This window comes from Telmatherina bonti, assembly GCF_933228915.1.
Source record: "Telmatherina bonti genome assembly, chromosome: 18".
Classification (NCBI taxonomy): Eukaryota; Metazoa; Chordata; class Actinopteri; order Atheriniformes; family Telmatherinidae; genus Telmatherina; species Telmatherina bonti.
Genome location: NC_136616.1, coordinates 24,005,347 through 24,023,678, shown reverse-complemented (window position 1 = coordinate 24,023,678; position 18,332 = coordinate 24,005,347). Strand labels below are relative to the sequence as shown.

Genomic DNA, 18,332 nt, shown 5'->3' with positions numbered 1-18,332 from the left:
TCCCTCTAGGTGCTCGTATAGTCACCGGCGCAATGTGTGTACATGCTGACCGATAAGGACCCGCTGTTATCTTCAGATAGCAGGCCCTGTGGCTGAATAATTTATGGAGGCATTCCAACACTTGGTGAGTGTTTGTAGTTTTCTCAAAGGTTAGGTCAGTAGTAAAAGGGTTGCATGCATCTCTGGAAGCTGTTTGTTTGTGTGGGATAGTTGTCATTTTACAACACTGTTTGGAGCTGCATTTTACTATTAGTTTTCTGATTTTAAGACTTTTTTCATAGTAATATAAAATATCTTAAACATTTTAGGATTTAGTGATTGACGATCCATTCCTAGATCACTTGCGATCGCTTCAGCAGCGTTTGAATCTGCAGCCGAAAATGTTGCTCAAATAACTTTTTAATTCTACGGTTGTACACCCCATCAACCCAGAAAAGAAAAAAAGCCCCTTGAAACCCAAGTTTCTGTTGGGTTTTTGGGAAGTTTTATTCCAGTTAAACTGGCTGATCTTTGCTTTCTTGTGGTCCGTGTTTCCTCCCTCTCATCAGATTACTTGGCCATGGTTCAAGGGGTGCTTGTATCGATTTCAGGTCCACTTTAGTAAATAAGTTAACAACAACTGGTTCCGCAAAGATACCATTGTGGAGTTCTCAAGTTTCAAAGCAAGAAGATCTGTAACATACTAACGGTAAAACTTTGCAGATTGTCTTATAACAGTTGCTACATAAACTCCGAACTGTACAGTGCTTGGAAGTTGGTGAACCATTTCAATTTTATACATTTCTGCATGTCACACACACGATGCATTATCAGATAGAACTAAATGAACTGGGTGGTAGAGAGAGGTTGATAATTTAGAGATCCGATTATTATCTTATTAAAGGCAGTTAAAGCATTTCATTTGACCATTTAGTGATGGAGTAAGACCATCATGCATATGCGTATTTCTGCTCACTGTTGTATAATTCTGCAATTAATCTTTTAGTTATTTTAAGGCAGTTCATCCACACAGGGCAGCTCCAAAACAAGATAATTATTCAGTTTCCCCTCAAACTTTAGACTTTATACTGCCATGGTCTTACTGGATTATAATTTATTATTATTACCCACGCAAAGGAAGTTATGATTTTACTGCCGTTTATCTGTTTGTCTGTTTGTATTCAAGTAAACTCAAAAAATAAAGTACGGATTTTAATGAAATTTTCAGGAGTTGTTGGAAATGTGAAAAGGAAGAACTGATTTGCTTGTGGTGGTGATCCAGATCACCATTTGGATTAAGGAATTTTTTAGAACTATGGCCCTTGGCAGAGGTTTGTGCTCTCTTAGTGCTTTATTAGATGATTTCTTTTTCTCTCATCTTTCTATCAACATCATAATCAATGATAACAAGCTGTCCTGCTCCTGATGCAGTAAAACATGCCAAAATCATGCATCTCCTACTTCTGTGTTTACAGATGTGATCAAGTTCAACAGGTGGTTTGTCTTCTACTTTTGTAAAAACTTAGTTTTAAGCCAGAGAATAGTTTTTTCTTCATGCTTTTCTCAGCTGTTGGGGGAAATTTTGACAAACTTAACATGAGCCGTAATGTTGTTTTGAATACCTACCTCAGTATAAAGTTAACAGAATAAGACAGTCAAATTATTACTGGCAAAATTTGGAATAACAGTCAACCATCCAATATGTCATGCTTGTGACAGTCCTACTTACAAAGATAAATCCACATTTCCTGTCTTTAAATACTGCATTGCAGTTTGTTTAATCCTCCAGGCCGTTTCTCTCTTGCATTCTGCTAATTTTAGCCCCCTCTTTGCAGGACAAGGTCATGGGCTGTATGAGAGATAGGAAGGAATATGTTTGTGTATGGGGCAAATTGACTTTCCAGCCTTGATGTGTGTCTTCTGTGTGGCCATGCTGTGACTGGCAGCTGACCTGAACTGCAGGGGTTTTGACCACCATGACATTGGAGATAGAAAAGGGTGATAGAGAGAAAAATGTGGCTCATTTCAAGCCATTGCAACAGAAAATAATGAGCACTGTGCTTTGTGGCTCCAACCTGTTCAGAGTTTTGACACAACAGCAGTGACTGTATCTGCTGTGTGTGTGTGTGTGTGTGTGTGAGAGAGTGTATGCTTCTAAAGTTTAGATGCGGCAAAAAAGATGATGCAACACTTAGGAAAGTTGATAAATCCTAATGTTTCCATCTGTTGTGGAACAGTTAAATTTTATGTTTACAAGTGCATCTACCTTTTTAGCAGAACAAAAATAGAAGTGCAAGACATGCAGAATATGTGTGCAGTGTTAGAAAAGAGAATATGATGGAAAGCAGCTGTTCATACATGCATCTTATCTATACAAATGATAAAATAGGTACTCTGGTTAATGTAAACATGTAAACATTATTTCATTTAACCACTCAATACTGAAAAAAGAATAAATTTTAATAAAAATGGCTTTAATAGAAGAATCTGTCACTACCTACAACATTGCTAAAAATGCTTAAAAATGTAGATTCCATCATAGTCGCCATATAAACATGAATGATGAAATGAATGTTTTTATGATACAAAATACAAATGTTCTGCTTCATTCAGCTGCTATAATAACTGAATTCATGTTAATGATGGGCTGTTAATGCAATTAGAAAACTCTGTTTAGTAGTTTGGAGAGCAATGGAGAAGACAATATAGCAGAGCTCTGTTATTTAAGCTCAGTGTTATATTGCTGATGCTGCTGAGTAGCAACTCTCCTTGCTGTGGGTAATGGCTTTTGTAATGGGTTTAGCATTATCCTTGCAAGGGTTTTATGGAAATGCAGGGCTTGATTCAAATGAACCCTGTTGTCTTGAATGAGTGTCTTCCATCATTTACAGCAGTGTTTTTACTATTAATTTTCCTTCTCCAGCATCTCCTGCAAACACTAAAGGGGCTCAAGAGCTTCTGTTTCCCTTAAAGGGATAGTGAGGAATAATGTTGCACAATTAGAAAAACATGTAATTTTTATCATTTAAACACATTACAATAGTTTGCATTAAACAAAGACTTGAATATATCATGCTTATCTCGGGTATGTTAACAAGGGTTAAATTCCAGCTCTGTACATGTGCATGGCCAACTGTAAATAAATGCAGCTAAAGTCTGGTGGGTAATGGAAAAAAAACAATTCTTTAAACAAAGCTGCTTAGAAAAATCAGAGAAGACAAAACAAGATCAGTGTAACCCAGTTATGTCTATATAGTTAAGGGAATGTTCACATTTCTTCATTTGTGTCATTTTGGAAGGTGTAATTAATTTCTATGCAAAGATATAAGCAGAATTTGCTTGATTCTCTTTTTAAAGCTTTAGGTGAAAGTTTTTATGTTTGGCCTCCAAAAGTAGTAGTGTTGCTTCGTTTATGTGTGAATCATTGATTTTTTATTTTTAATGCAGTGAATTTTATGCTTTTCCTTATGCACAGTATCCTCTTTAAGCAAAGCAGTGTAGCCATTTATTACTCAAGAAACATAATTAAATTTTATAATTCATCACACCAAATAGCAATTTCGGTCTGAAGGTAAGAGATAAATGGGAAACCATGTACGAGAACAGTAAATCTTGAAGAGGACTCTTTATTTGTGCAGTTATAAATAGTTTTCTCACTATGTAAATGCTTTCCTAGTCATTATTAAGATCTGGCTTCCTCAGTATCTTTCACATTTCTTAACTGTCTGTTTGCATCAGCTTATTTGTGTTTTCCAGACCCCCAAGACTGGCAGGTAAAGTGACAATTTTGTTCATGCTGATTTTTCCAAACAAGATATGAAATTAAACAAAACCATTTATATGTGTAAGCAGTTTGATCTTGCTTTAGATGATGTTTTCCTCTAAAGCTTTGTTTGTATCTTTGTCTCTCCTGTCACTCATCATACAGCCAACTCTTCATATTTCTCAGTGTGCATCCTGACAAAGTGAGCTGCAGACCGGCTTTACTGAGTATCATCATTCCTAGATTTTTCTTCTGTATCCACTCCAGTTTCCCTGGAATACGGGGGATGTTTTGTGTTGTGATATCTTCTAGCTGCTGCAGGGACACGGTCAGAGCTTGGATCTCAAATATAATTTAGCTAATACTCTGATGTCTGTCTGAATTGATTTCAGAATACATTCTGACATTACAGATGGGTGTCTGTTACGGGAACAGTGGAGTCTCAAGTGTTAAATGGATCTTCAAGTTCACTTTTTTATTTCCCCCACAAACCACATAACACCTTAAGTGCTACGTTTAGCAGCTAATGTTTGTGGATTCTATTTCAGTCATTTTTATGGTGCAGCTTGAGCAGGACAGTAACTTAGATTTGTGCTGCACACATCTCCCACTTAACATTGATTCATGTTCCATTTGCGTGGTTATGAATCATGTGCTGTGACAAGCATGAATGGCTGTATGACAATGAGATATGACCAAAGCAGTGGATCATAGTATGCATCTGTGTTGTTACAGATGCAGGTTAAGTTTTTACAAAACTTTGTTTTCAAATAGCCTGCATGGATCTCACTCATTACTGAAAGGCTTTTAGGCTAGGATCTTATTTTGGTCATGAATGTAAACTCCTACTGTCAGAGCTTTACTTTTAGAATTTTTAGCTACTATGAGAAGTTCCTTCTAAATACTTTACCTGCAGTGGTTGAGAGTGTAACTACATGCGACTTGTAAAAACAGCTTTCTGAAGAACAAGGATCAGCAGCTCTGGTCTTTGAGGGTCGATGTCCCGCAGGCTTTAAATGTTTCCCTACTCTAACACACCTGATTCAGATTAATGGGTAATTACAAGACTTGAATCACTTGAATCAAAAGTGTTGCAACAGGGAGACACCAAGACTTGAAGGACACTGGCTCTTGAGCACTGGAGTTGTCCGTCCCTGCTATAGAAGAGATGATATAATTTAGCCCTAACCATGATCATTTTTAAACTCTTAATAAGTTTTAATTTTTCATACTAACCAAGATGATGTTTCCTAAATCCATCCAGGAAGTACGAAAATAGTTTTAGAAAAGTACTGTCATCAATCTAGATTTATTTTCACATGTTAGTCATAAACATACATCCTTGAAACATTAAAGATTGCACTGCAAATAACTAAAAACATTTTCTTTTAATTTTCCAATACATCATAGTCCAATTATTTAATTCAACATTTAATTCAAGAAAACACACATCATTTGAATTTTCATTGTACTTTTACATTATACAATATACTTCTTTGGTATATTAGTAAGAATGGCGTACGTTGTATATTCTTGTATTTGCACACCTGTATTTGGAGAAAAAAATAAATTTGCATTGACTCGACTTTTGAGCCAACTATACATGGTTTCGGAGTTTACTTTAAATAAACCAAGGTGGAATATCACTGTACGTTGGCCTTGAATATCAATAGCTTCTTTAGTATGAATTATTCAGTAGCGGGGACAAAGCTGTCAAGCCTTCTCCCACAAGATTGGTGCGTGCCTCAAGACATGGTCCTCTAATGTGTTAATACACAAGGAGCAGTATCATGCATTCATTAGCCTACATGCCATAACAGAGTGAACAATCTGTTCACCTGCTTCAGCCGTTGCTGTGTCTCAGTCTGCTGAGGAAGCATGGCTTTATTCCCAATTCTCTGTCCAGAGCCCCCCTCTGTCTTCTGTGGTGCAAAATGTCTTTATCATCTCAGGGGAAGCAATTACAATTAGCAGTGCTGTGTCTCCAGAAGCATAACCATTTATCATAGTGCAGAATTTAATCTTAGGATTTAAAATGTAAACTTAATCCCATTTAGCCACGAAACAAAGATGGGATCATTTGGATACAATTATAGATATATTTATTGTACAATTATAGATATATTTAAGTGTCTGTTGAAACATAAATAAGTTTGCAGTCGGCATTGACAGAAATTCATTAGCTGCCATTTTCTGGTAGAGTTTCAAAGCTGAGTCATAAAAGCGGTGGACTAAAGCCTGTGAAATAATGGCTGTGTTGTGCATCATCCCCATTCAATCATACTCCTTTTATTGAGGCATTTTGTTAAAATGATGCTATGAGAAATGCCTCTTTGGTACAAAGTCGATTCAACAATTATAAAAGTACTTTTTTCCGATTTTATGTACTCAGCAGTTTTGGCAGCTTATTAAGAGAGGGGTGGTATTTACCAGTTACTTTTGAGCCCTGTTTTGTTTTGCTGCTTTGCTTCTATCATTGCTTTTATTCTTTTAAAATGCCTTGTTTTGTAAACTGAAAATTTGACAGTTTGTTAAAAACACAGCACAGAAGGATAAACAACCATTCACGCTCACATTCATTCTTAGGAAGATTTTAGGGATCAATTAACCTGACGTGCACGTCTTTGGATAATAGGAGGAAGCTGGAGTACACGGAGGTAACCCACACTTATACGGAGAGAATATGCAGACTCGACACAGAAAGACCACTGCTCAATATTGAACTTCAATATTTTTGACACCTGTTGTGAAATTTCTGGTTTTGTCACAAATGCAACTTTGTTTACATCTACAGTTCTCTTGGTCTTTCAACTGAGTATATTAGCATGCTAACATGATAAACATCGGAGTACTAACCCACAGAACAAAGTCTTGCTTAAAAAACTGTAGATCACATACTGTAGTTATGTTCACAATGTCAAATTTATTTCTATAGCACTGTTACGGCCCAAGCCTGCTGGAATGTGGAGGAAGATGTCCCAACACCCGCACAAGACCAGGATTGGCCAGCCTTCTGCATCTCAGCCTCTACCCTTGGTGCTTTAGGATTGGTGAAGGACTTTACAGGACCAAGGCTCATTGGCTACCTTCTCCGCCACTCTCCTATTTAAGGGACATCATCAGCCTCATTCAGGGCAGCTGTGTTTGAGTGTGACGCAGTTTGCCACTGTTGTACTGTTTGTGGGTTTTGCCGAGGTTTTGCCTTCTGGAACTTTTGACTTGCTGTAGAGTTACAGAACCTGTGGTATTTTTGTCTGTGATTACAGAGTTGTTTGGGTTTTGTGTCATTGTATTAAGTTATCTCTTTCGTATTGGGAAGTTTGAGTTATCCCTTTTGGAGTTTTGTTAAATAGTGGGTTTTGCTCCTATCACAGGTTGTTTTAAGTTGTACCCTCTAGTTTCCTTGGTTTGAATTATTGTAAATAAAATCCCACCCTTTTATTGGAACTTTTAGTTGCCACTTTTTTTTTGTGTTGCAACCCCCTTTTTCCCCTAGACACCACTGGGGTCGTAACAAGCACACTTAAAACAAGTTGATCCAAGTGCTTTAGAGAAAGATGCATCAAGATAAAAAGACAGAAACAAACTCAAACTTATTAAAAGCAAAGGTAAAAAGGAGTTTTTAGACCAGCATTTGATGGATTCTGTAGAATCTGTGGTGTGAAACACAGAAGAACTCCAGCTAAACATGTTCTGTAAAGTCTCTTTCCAGCAAATCAAATAAGCCATTAAAATGATTCCAAATCATAAATGTATAGTTAAGAAAATACACAACACCTGGAAGTATTTTACTTTAATTACCTGTCAACTCGAAGACGACTTTATGATCAGATCCGTCATTTAGCTTCAAGCTTTTCTACATTTGATCATCCATTTAAACGACAGTATTTTGTGACTGTGGTCTCTTGGAGCTGTTATGAGTGGGTGCATGCTGAAGACTTTCATGTGTTTTTAAGAGGCTCAAGTAGGATCATCAAAGGGCTACACTGTCAGTGTAGCCACCAGCACCTCTGAGTCTTGCCTCTGGTGCATGAATAAAACAAACACGCATGGACCTCGGACTTGAATCAGAAGCCACAGTGTCTTCTAGCAAGTCTCTCTCTTTCTCTCTGTCTCTCTCTCTCGCTCTGTTTCTCTGTCCCCCTCTTTCTCTTGCTCTTTCTCTCTCTCTTCTATTCTATTCATTCACTTGCTTTGCTCCACAGAGCAGCCCTCACCACCTCCTCCTTCCATCCCTTGTAACACTCTGTTGATCAGCTCAGGAAAGGGAAAGTGCTTGTGTGCAACCTGACGATCTCTTGCAGGCTTAGGAAGCAGCGAGATCACATACATCGTGTTTTAGCCTCAAGGTAAGCTGATGCCCAAAGAAGCTGTTGATAATTGATCTTTTATGTGCATTGAATTATTCAAATTTTTAGTCCTAAAAAATGTTTTGTCCTCTGCAGTTAGAGGAGCTGGTTGATAGCTGATGTGTTTATCTGAAAGTTCTGGTCTTGAAATGGGATCTTCCGGGTGACTGTAGACATAGTCCCGAGTGTGGTATCCTTTGATTATGTTTTATTTATTCCTGTTAGGAACTGGTGCTTGTTTTTATCTGGGATTACTATCAGGACTGAATCACAATTTTTGGTAGTGTGATTTTTAAAATGTGAAATAATTAGTTTACAGGAAAAATGGTCCTTGTAATTAATTGGCAAAGAAAGGGCGCGCTTGGTTTAGCAGCCGGAAAAAATAACTTGCCTCGAAACAACAGTTCAGGAAACATTAAGATGAGCTCGTTCTGGTTCAGAAAGGGTATGCTGAAATGTCTTGCATATCATTATCTCTCTGCATAACAGCACTCTGCATAAGAAATGCAAATTATCACATTATCTTGGAAGCCTTAACTCATGACACTTCCAAATGGCTAAAACCTGCTGTACAGGTTTCAGCTATATGAGATATAACGAATCAGCTGAGTTACAATGCTTTTGACAGCTGCTATCAATATGTAGTATTGATAGCTGTGTCATGTTTACTACATTAATCAGTTAGACTAGATTTGTATCATAGAATTTAAACACGCCTATAGTTTTTTATGTGCAGTTGGGATTTTTTTTTTTTTTAATTGCCATTTTTAGAAACTGTTGAGATTAAAGTATATTTTTGATGTGTACAATAGAGAACTTCCAGCCATGTGTACACCAACCAAGAGAACCCAGTGGAGGGAGGACCTGCAGCACATCCGTAAAGAGCATGGTTTCTCCAAGAAGGTCCTCTTCAACTGCTGCTTAGTGCGGCGCATCATCACCTGGGCCTCCCCAAATCCCAAAGGTACAAAAGCAACAGATTTACCCATGTGGAGAAATAACTGGCAACATTTCAGGTTTTTAACATGGCAAAAGTTAGTGTCTTACGTATTTCTTACACAAGTGTTTGTCAGTTTTATGACAGTGGTGCTATGCTGCTTATTTGAATATTTTCCAAAAGCATGGAGACAATAGGTCCTTACCCAGAGTTAAGAAAACCAGCATGTAAGCATCTCTACAAACAACAAACAAACAAACAAAAAAAAACTATTAGAGGTGGACTTTCAACTTAAAACAACAAAAAACAGAATTACATTTCAGACTGGATTGTTATGTTGAGCTGACTTTTAATTTTGTAATTAAATGAATGAATAACACAATGATTTGACATGTCCAAGAAGTGCTCAGCTGTCACCTTTTAACTCATATCCTCGTAGAATTGATCAGTCATTCTTGAACGTTAAATGAGGAGCACAATTAGATTTTGCTGCAGTGAAATACGATGATAACTGACTGCAGCATAAGTCACAGCTGACAGCTCCTGAGATTTAATTCACTTTGAACCACGATCAGTATTGATTCTTTCACATTATATGTTCATAACAGCCAACTGCATTTTCTTGCCACTGAAACAATAAAATACAGAGTAATAATATCAGCAAATATTGCACAATAATTGTGAAAACATAAATAACTGTAGAAATGGTCATATTTTTTTGAAAATATCATTTTTATTTCAGGCTGAAGTTTAAAGCTTGTGATATTTCTAAATAGTTTTTTTCAGCATTGATTTTTACATTCATGAAGATTTTCTGTTGTTGCCTCTTATCACTGTTTCAGTCTTTAATAGATCCCATTGTGGTGTCATGGCGGGGTTACAGTGAAACCTGTAGCCATGTATACTTGACAGATAGTGTTAACTGTTGGGTCTGATTATGATTTAGCTTGCTATTACAATGTTATGAACATAACTGTCTAAGAAAACATCTAAATGTTTTTCTTTCGGAAAAAGTAAAAAAAACAAAACAAAAACTAAAACATAATTCAAAGCATTTTTGATAAGACAGTCAAAAATAGTTTTTATTATTTTGGTGCCAACAAGGCAGGTATAGTAAATAGATTATATAATCAGTCCTTTTTTTGTTCTTCTTCTTAGGCTGTCCATACAAAACCCCCTCAATGTGTGTTTGTGTATGTGTTTTGTGTGTGTGCCTGCACAATGTCATTTGAATCTGTCCTCCTTTTAGTCTTAAAGCTGGCAACCACAGCTGGAGCTGCAGTAGGGCCCAGGTGTTTTTGTCAGTCACATTAGAATTTGGACTTTCATTCCCTCCACTGCCCTTTCTCGTTGGAAAAACGCTGCCTTCCTATAAAAAGGCTGCATTTTGTCAGCCGCCTTGTATTTTTTGGCTACAGGTCACTGACAAAAGATATAGTGGAAGCTTTTACTACACAAAGAAGAAGGTTTTATAATGCCATAGCATTGGTATTTTCTTTATTTTCCTGCCAATTGCATCTATATTACACAGTTGTAAAAAGTGGTCTTAAGTTAAAGACAGCAGCTTCCAGCCTCCTTTTGTGGCATATGCTTCTCATGTCCCTTCTCATTAGGCGGTGTCTTGTACTAATGATATTATCCTCATGTGCTTCCCAAAATATTCTCCCAGCATGCAGATGATCACACTATCAACCTGCCAGGTGGCCGTATTACCCTCTGGATGTTGGATCATTCTCCAGAAAATGAGCCCGCTCAATAAAACGGGTGTGTCTTGAAATACACAAGACCCATGTTGTGTCCCTGTGACAGATGTCTGCTGGGGAGAAGATTTTCACCAAACCCTGCTGTCTCTATGACGCACTTAAACAGGTTGATTGCTTTTTACACAGCAGGGCATGACATCCAGTAGTTTATATCCCACATTGTTTCCAGCAAGCTTTTTGGATCTTATCTCAAAGTTAAATGTTTTGGTTAATTTTTCTGAAATTAGATTTTCTTTTCTTTCATCTTTTGTGCTACTTTAGATAAGTTGCAACAAGAACTTTGCAGTGAGAAATGATAGAAAATCATAATTGCACCGTAGCTTATTTGCCAGTAGAGGGCAGCAAGCTACAGACTAATTTAATGAACAGGATGATGTGCAGTTTACTACCTTCACTTTTATTCATAGAGCTACTGAATTTCATTAGGAAGACATAACACAGGTTAATTGCTGTACATATTTGCTGCAACAACACTTGGATGAATAAAATAAACAAAACACAAAGCCAAACAATTATGTTGTATTATAAAGATAATGATTAATTTTCAAAACAACTCAACAAATAGTTGCATTTGTTGAGTTGTTTACCGCATATATACACATGCATATATTTGACCATTTTTAATACGTGTGACACATTGGTGTATCAGCACTTATACCATGCAACACAGTTCAATAAATCAACCCTGCAGTATTAGACCCACCCCAAAAGCATCACACTTCTTCCAACCCTCAGGTAGTGATACTGTCATAAATTCTCTGAATCTCTGCACTGCACCAGTAATTCAGTGGGCCAGAATGCAATGATGGCAAAGATGTAGCGTTTTTTTCATGGTGGCCTCGCGCGTAATTTTAATATGAGGGGAGATCTGAAAGAGGATGCTGTGTTAGCATTTTACGTTGATTTAGGGCTGCTTTGATTAATATTAATTATCCTATGCATTTCATGCAAAGATTGCAAAATTAAAAAAAATAAATAAATAAAATAAAAATTTTTGTTACTTTCTTGATCTTTTTTAGCTTCTGCAAAGTTATCAAGCAAGTAGCTGTGCGACCTGCAAGCTGGTTTACCTTTTATATCATGGATAGAGCCGTACAGATCAATATAACCTTTCGACATGAAATCTGGACATGCTGTTTGCCAGGTTTTATATAGTGTATACAGATATGTGCTGTAGTACTCTCTGAAGCTATAAGTAGCACTATCCCTTCACCTTGAGACAGCAGCACAGGGTCATGTCCTTCAGAGAGTACAGAAATGGCCAAATTGATTTGCTGCTGCTTTGGCCAGTTCACTGGAAATGAATCCTCGTGAGAAAGTCCATTCATTAGTTTTCTCATCTAGAAACTGTAGCTCAAAGATGGATTGTCACCTTTTCTTGTTATTTTCACATCCAAATCCCACAACACCCTCTCACTAATTTGAAGCTGAGGATGTTACACACAATACAATGCCACTGTAAGCAGTTGATAACCACACAAAGATTAATTGCTGAATTCCCCCTAAACCCGGAGATATGCCAAACACCATGTTACTAAATAATGAAAAACTTGTTGAATGTCATTAAGAGACTCCTGGGGTGTATGTCCTTGATTAGCATTGTTTCCACAGACACAAAGGAAAGATTTCCTGCAGTGTGGAATCACAAAGTCTTGTAGCTTTAAGCCAAATATCAGCTGTAGTGAAGTATCTCACTTTTCTTTTTAATCTGTTGTTCCCCACTTGGTTAAGAGTGCAGGCCTCTGCAGAACCAAGGTGAAAATGGGAAAAGGCAATGATGGATTAGATGGGAAGTTGAGCCAGCGTGCGGTCTCTCAGTTTGGAGTGGAGCAGAAAGAGTGATTGCCAAGGGACTGCTAGCTGGCAGAGATGCAGACATGTCCTACTGTTGTCATTCATGTGATTCATATGTTGTGAAAATGGTAGCTGGTGAAGGAAAGGGATCCAAAATTGATACTTTTTCCATGACATTAGTCTTATTTATATTGTCAGCTTGTCCTTTTACAGCTAGAGAGAAAATACAACAAATGAGCTTAAATATGACTGCAACACATTTTTTTATATTTAGATCCTGGTAATCTTGCACATCTTGCAAAGTTACAGATATAATAGCAGGTGGAGTCTGTTTGCAGAAAATGTTCTGCTTTAAACTCGTACAAATATCTGGAAGTTTGTCTGTTTTAATTAGTATGTTTTTTGTTTTCTATAATTTGTGTTCATTTTAAAATCATGTAACCGCTTCTAAAGGTATGATCCTGCAAATATACCCCTTTTTTACAAATGTATGTGGTTTAAGTCGTGTTTAGCCCCAAGCACGTGATCCAAGTCTCATTTGTGTGCTATTTCACACAACAGTGCTTCTTCTACTCGGTCTTGTCCATGACCTGCAACTTTCTGTGGATAAATGGGGATTAGCAGCTAACAGTTAGGGATTACTTGGAGTATTGTCAACATTAGCAAACCAAATAACACCTTGAAGTAGCCTGATGATTGACAATAGTTAACACAGATCATGTCAGCTGGATATTAGATGACAGCTGCTTCCACATGTGACTGTTCATTGGTCTTGGTTGTAACCAATCCAGGTAATTTTGTCCAAGCTATATAAGGAGCTCGCTGTGCAATATCATTAAAGATGCATTTCTTGTCCCATGTAGGAGTTTTTCCACATTCGTGTATCACTCCTGAGGTGGTCCACATAAAATGTTCCTCAAATAGCAATAAGCTATTTGGATTGTAACTGATGATATATGACTAAGAATGATGATGATGTCAGGGTATTAATCTTGTATAGGCTGATATACTGAAAGGGTACATCAGTGGTTTTGAACAAGTCATTACATTACAGAAATATGGTGCAAGTCGCAGATTAGAATGCAGTTTTAAAGTTTAGAGCCACAATACCAAATAGACAAACTTCCTCCCAAAACTTGAGAACAATTGCTCAAAATTATTTTAAAGGTTTTACAAACTTTTCTTTGTACATTGGCTGCTGGTTGTCAGACTGAGCTTGCAGAAGGCAGACACAAATGCAGGGTTGATGTATAAGGGGTGTTAATGAATATCGCCAGAGTTGCAAAGAGCACAAAATACACGGTGGTAGGGTGAGGGCCTTGCAAGGAAATACTTTACAGGGAGGCTGTTCAAACAGGGAATAAAAACACAGGCAAACACAGATGCAACACATGAGGATAACACGGTGAACACAGGAGATCTCCATTAAAGCCCGGGGAGGAGAATCATGAGGAATGTAGTGTTGGCCGGTGATTGGTAGGCCGGTAACACTGAGCGCACCAGAGCAGGAGAAGCAGGCATGGCACTTGTTCACTCTATTTCTGTCCAGTCCCTGTACCTGACCATTGTCAGATGAAGGTATTTGTAAATCAAGTGAACAAACTGGAAAAACTTGGCAAAGTTTTCCTGGAATGATAAGACAAAGTGATTATTGGCTCAGGAATTCTGCATGGAACTGTATATTTTCTCATGACACTGTTCAGTGATGCCTCCCCGATGCCGCTTTAATTTAGATTCCTGAATTCTTTCATGGTCACAAAATTCGGCTGTTCTTCATACATTTGGATTAAATAAGTTTTGTATAAGTATGTTGAAAATTTTATAAATATTTTTTTCTCAGCAGCCACATCCTGAATTGATACCTGAAATGGTCTTAAATGAGGAGGAGGCAAAGTATCAACTCTGCACAAAAACACAGCCTACTTCGCTGGCTTAGCTCATCTCAGATGGATATAAACACAGTAAACTCAATTTCTGTGGGCATATCAGTCAGTTTAGTGAAAAATGGAGGCTGAGTTTTACATGCCAAAGATGACGGCATCATCAATATTTGTTACTCAGGAAGGTGCTAAAGCCTTACTGTCTGATAGAAAGTAGATGCATCTGTGTCCATGGTGCAGTGTGTTTGTTTTATTGAAAAAATCTTTTATCCAAAAGGCATCTATACCTTTAAAGATCTGTGGTGGGTAAATCTTGTTTTTATCAAGAAAGGACATTTCTCTTTGAACAGTTTACTGGTTGGTGTCCTAAATCACATGAAAATGTAAAAGTATAATTCAAAGTAAGGATGATGTAACAAAGTGGCAAATCTCCCTAACAGTTATGTTGCTAGGATCAAATTTTCGATTTTTTTCTGTTTAGTTTGATGACATTTCTAATAATCCTTTGCACCTGTGTCTGTTTGAAGACTCAGAAGATGGATCAAAGTACAAATTTAAGTCTTGGATGCATTTTAGAAAACATTTTTCTTTAGACTTTGTTGTGCGGCTTTGTTAAACATCACATGCCCTGTGAGAGGACGGACTGTTGCTAATGCAGTAAGGGTGGGAGCAACTGTCATTTCACTGCTAGAAACTTGCATCAGCGTAAAAGTGGGGTTGAAATCCCTTTGCAGCTCAGGCTTTCCCAAGAGCTTACATTTTTAAAAAAAATCATCTTTAACTTCTTGATATTTTCACTTGGGGTTAAGAAAGGGATTTGTGAACAGCGCCTTGATCATGCAAACTGCTGCACATATAACATACAACCATTAGAATAGTCTCCTTCCCCATTATTAGGAAAACTCTTGACTAAGAACTGTATTGGAAATTTTAGTCCTCGTAAATAAACAAATTAAGATGAGAGCAATTTTGTTGTTTCATCTTCATCCACCTAAACATTAAAGAACAATAAGACTACTCGTGTTTGAGCAGTTTTCTCCCTTTAATAATACCAGTTGCTATTTAGGAGGCCTGATTCACCTAGAGAACAAGGTGTAACTTGTAAAGATTGTGCAATTGTTAAATGAGCAACACAGTTAAATATGTGGCTAGTGGCCCTGAATTGTGCAAGAATCCCCATTAATATTCTGCTGTTCGTCTTCACTCTTGCTTTAAGTTGCTTGCTGGATTGGATTTGGATTGAAAAATGGATCATAATCACAGATCTATATTATCAGTAAAAAAGTGGTGGTTAATGCAAGCTGGTGCAAGTATTTAATCTACCATTTGAAATTTTATCCAAAAATTCATGTTATTACATATAAACAGAAGGATCCATCCATCCATCCATCTTCTGCCGCTTATCCGGGGTCGGGTCACGGGGGCAGCAGCCTAAGCAGGGAAGCCCAGACTTCCCTCTCCCCAGCCACATTTGCCAACTCTGCGGGGGGGATCCCGAGGCGTTCCCAGGCCAGCCGAGAGATATAATCCCTCCAGCGTGTCCTGGGTCTTCCCCGGGGTCTCCTCCCAGAGGGACGTGCCTGGAACACCTCACCAGGGAGGCGTCCAGGAGGCATCCTGACCAGATGCCCGAGCCACCTCAACTGGTTCCTCTCGATGCGGAGGAGCAGCGGCTCTATTCTGAGCCCCTCCCGGATGACCGAGCTCCTCACCCTATCTCTAAGGGTGAGCCCGGCCACCCTGCGGAGGAAACCCATTTCAGCCGCCTGTATACGAGATCTCGTTCTTTCGGTCACGACCCACAGCTCATGACCATAGGTGAGGGTAGGAACGTAGATCGACTGGTAAATCGAGAGCTTCGCCTTCTGGCTCAGCTCCTTCTTCACCACGACAGACCGGCGCAAAGCCCGCATTACTGCAGATGCCACACCGATCCGTCTGTCGATCTCGCGCTCCATCCTTCCCTCACTCGTGAACATGACCCCGAGATATTTAAACTCCCCCACTCGAGGCAGGACCTCACTCCCGACCCGGAGAGGGCAATCCACCCTATTCCGGCTGAGGACCATGGTCTCAGATTTGGAGTTGCTGATTCTCATCCCAGCCGCTTCACACTCGGCCGTGAATTGCTCAAGCGAGAGCTGGAGATCACGACCAGATGAAGCCAACAGGACCACGTCATCCGCAAAAAGCAGGGACCCAATCCTGAGGCCACCAAGTCGGATCCCCTCAACACCTCGGCTGTGCCTAGAAATTCTGTCCATATAAGTTATGAACAGAATCGGTGATAAAGGGCAGCCTTGGTGGAGTCCAACCCTCACTGAAAACTAATCCGACTTACTACCGGCAATGCGGACCAAGCTCTGACACCTGTCGTACAGGGACTGGACGACAGGTACCCCATACTCCCGGAGTACCCCCCACAGGAGCCCCCCCGGGGGACACGGTCGAATGCCTTCTCCAGGTCCACAAAACACATGTAGACTGGTTGGGCAAACTCCCATGCCCCCTCCAGGACCCCAAAGAGGGTATAGAGCTGGTCCACTGTTCCGTGACCAGGACGAGAACCACACTGCTCCTCCTCAATCCGGGATTTGGCTATCCAGCGGACCCTCCTCTCCAGGACCCCTGAATAGACCTTACCAGGGAGGCTGAGGAGTGTGATTCCCCTGTAATTGGAACACACCCTCCGGTCCCCCTTCTTAAAAAGGGGGACCACCACCCGAGTCTGCCAATCCAGCGGTACTGCCCCCGATGTCCACGCGATGCTGCAGAGGCGTGTCAGCCAGGACAGCCCCACAGCATCCAGAGCCTTAAGGAACTGCGGGCGGATCTCATCCACCCCCGGGGCCTTGCCGCCAAGGAGCTTTTTGACCACCTCAGTGACTTCAGCCCCAGAGATAGGAGAGTCCACCCCTGAGTCCACCAGCTCTGCTTCCTCATCGGAAGACGTGTTGGTAGGATTGAGGAGGTCTTCGAAGTATTCCTTCCACCGACCCACTACGTCCCGAGTTGAGGTCAGCAGCTCCCCACCTCCACTGTACACAGTATTGACGGAGCACTGCTTCCCCCTCCTGAGCCGCCGGATGGTGGACCAGAATCTCCTCGAAGCCGTCCGGAAGTCTTTCTCCATGGCCTCGCCGAACTCCTCCCATGCCCGAGTTTTTGCCTCGGCAACAGCCGAAGCCGCATGCCGCTTAGCCCGCTGGTACCCATCAGCTGCCTCCAGAGTCCCACAGGCCAAGAAGGCCTGATAGGACTCCTTCTTCAGCTTGACAGCATCCCTCACTGCTGGTGTCCACCAACGAGTCCTGGGATTACCGCCACGACAGGCACCAACGACCTTACAGCCACTGCTCCGGCCGGCCGCCTCAGCAATAGAGGCACGGAACACAGCCCATTTGGACTCAATGTCTCCCGCCTCACCCGGGACATGTTCGAAGCTCTGCTGAAAGTGGGAGTTGAAGCTCGCTCTGACAGGGGACTCAGCCAGACGTTCCCAGCAGACCCTCACAACACGTTTGGGCCTGCCAGATCTGACCGGCTTCCTCCCCCACCATCTGAGCCAACTCACCACCAGGTGGTGATCAGTTGACAGCTCCGCCCCCCTCTTCACCCGAGGGTCCAAGGCATGTGGCCGCAGGTCCGACGACACGACTACAAAATCGATCGAACTGCGGCCCAGGGAATCCTGATGCCAGGTGTACATATGGACACTCTTATGTTGGAACATGGTGTTCGTTATGGACAATCCATGACGAGCACAGAAGTCCAATAACAAAACACTATTTGGGTTCAGAGGGGGGGGACCATGCCTCCCAATCACTCCCCTCCAGGTCTCACTGTCATTGCCCACGTGAGCATTGA

General features: G+C 40.2%; 1 protein-coding gene across 2 annotated transcripts in view; it reads left to right on the top strand.

The window, feature by feature from the left end:
• kcnip4a (potassium voltage-gated channel interacting protein 4a) overlaps nt 1-18,332 on the top strand; it is a gene marked incomplete at both ends in the record, with an annotated part of 160,585 nt that overhangs the window by 14,740 nt on the left and 127,513 nt on the right. The window contains one exon of one of the 2 annotated variants that reach the window (XM_079257381.1): nt 8,917-9,055. The exons of the other annotated variant lie outside the window; for it this stretch is intronic. Coding sequence (XP_079113507.1) covers nt 8,917-9,055 — 139 coding nt within the window. Of the gene's footprint in view, nt 1-8,916; nt 9,056-18,332 lie in introns of those variants that run through there. 2 annotated transcript variants of the gene reach the window in all.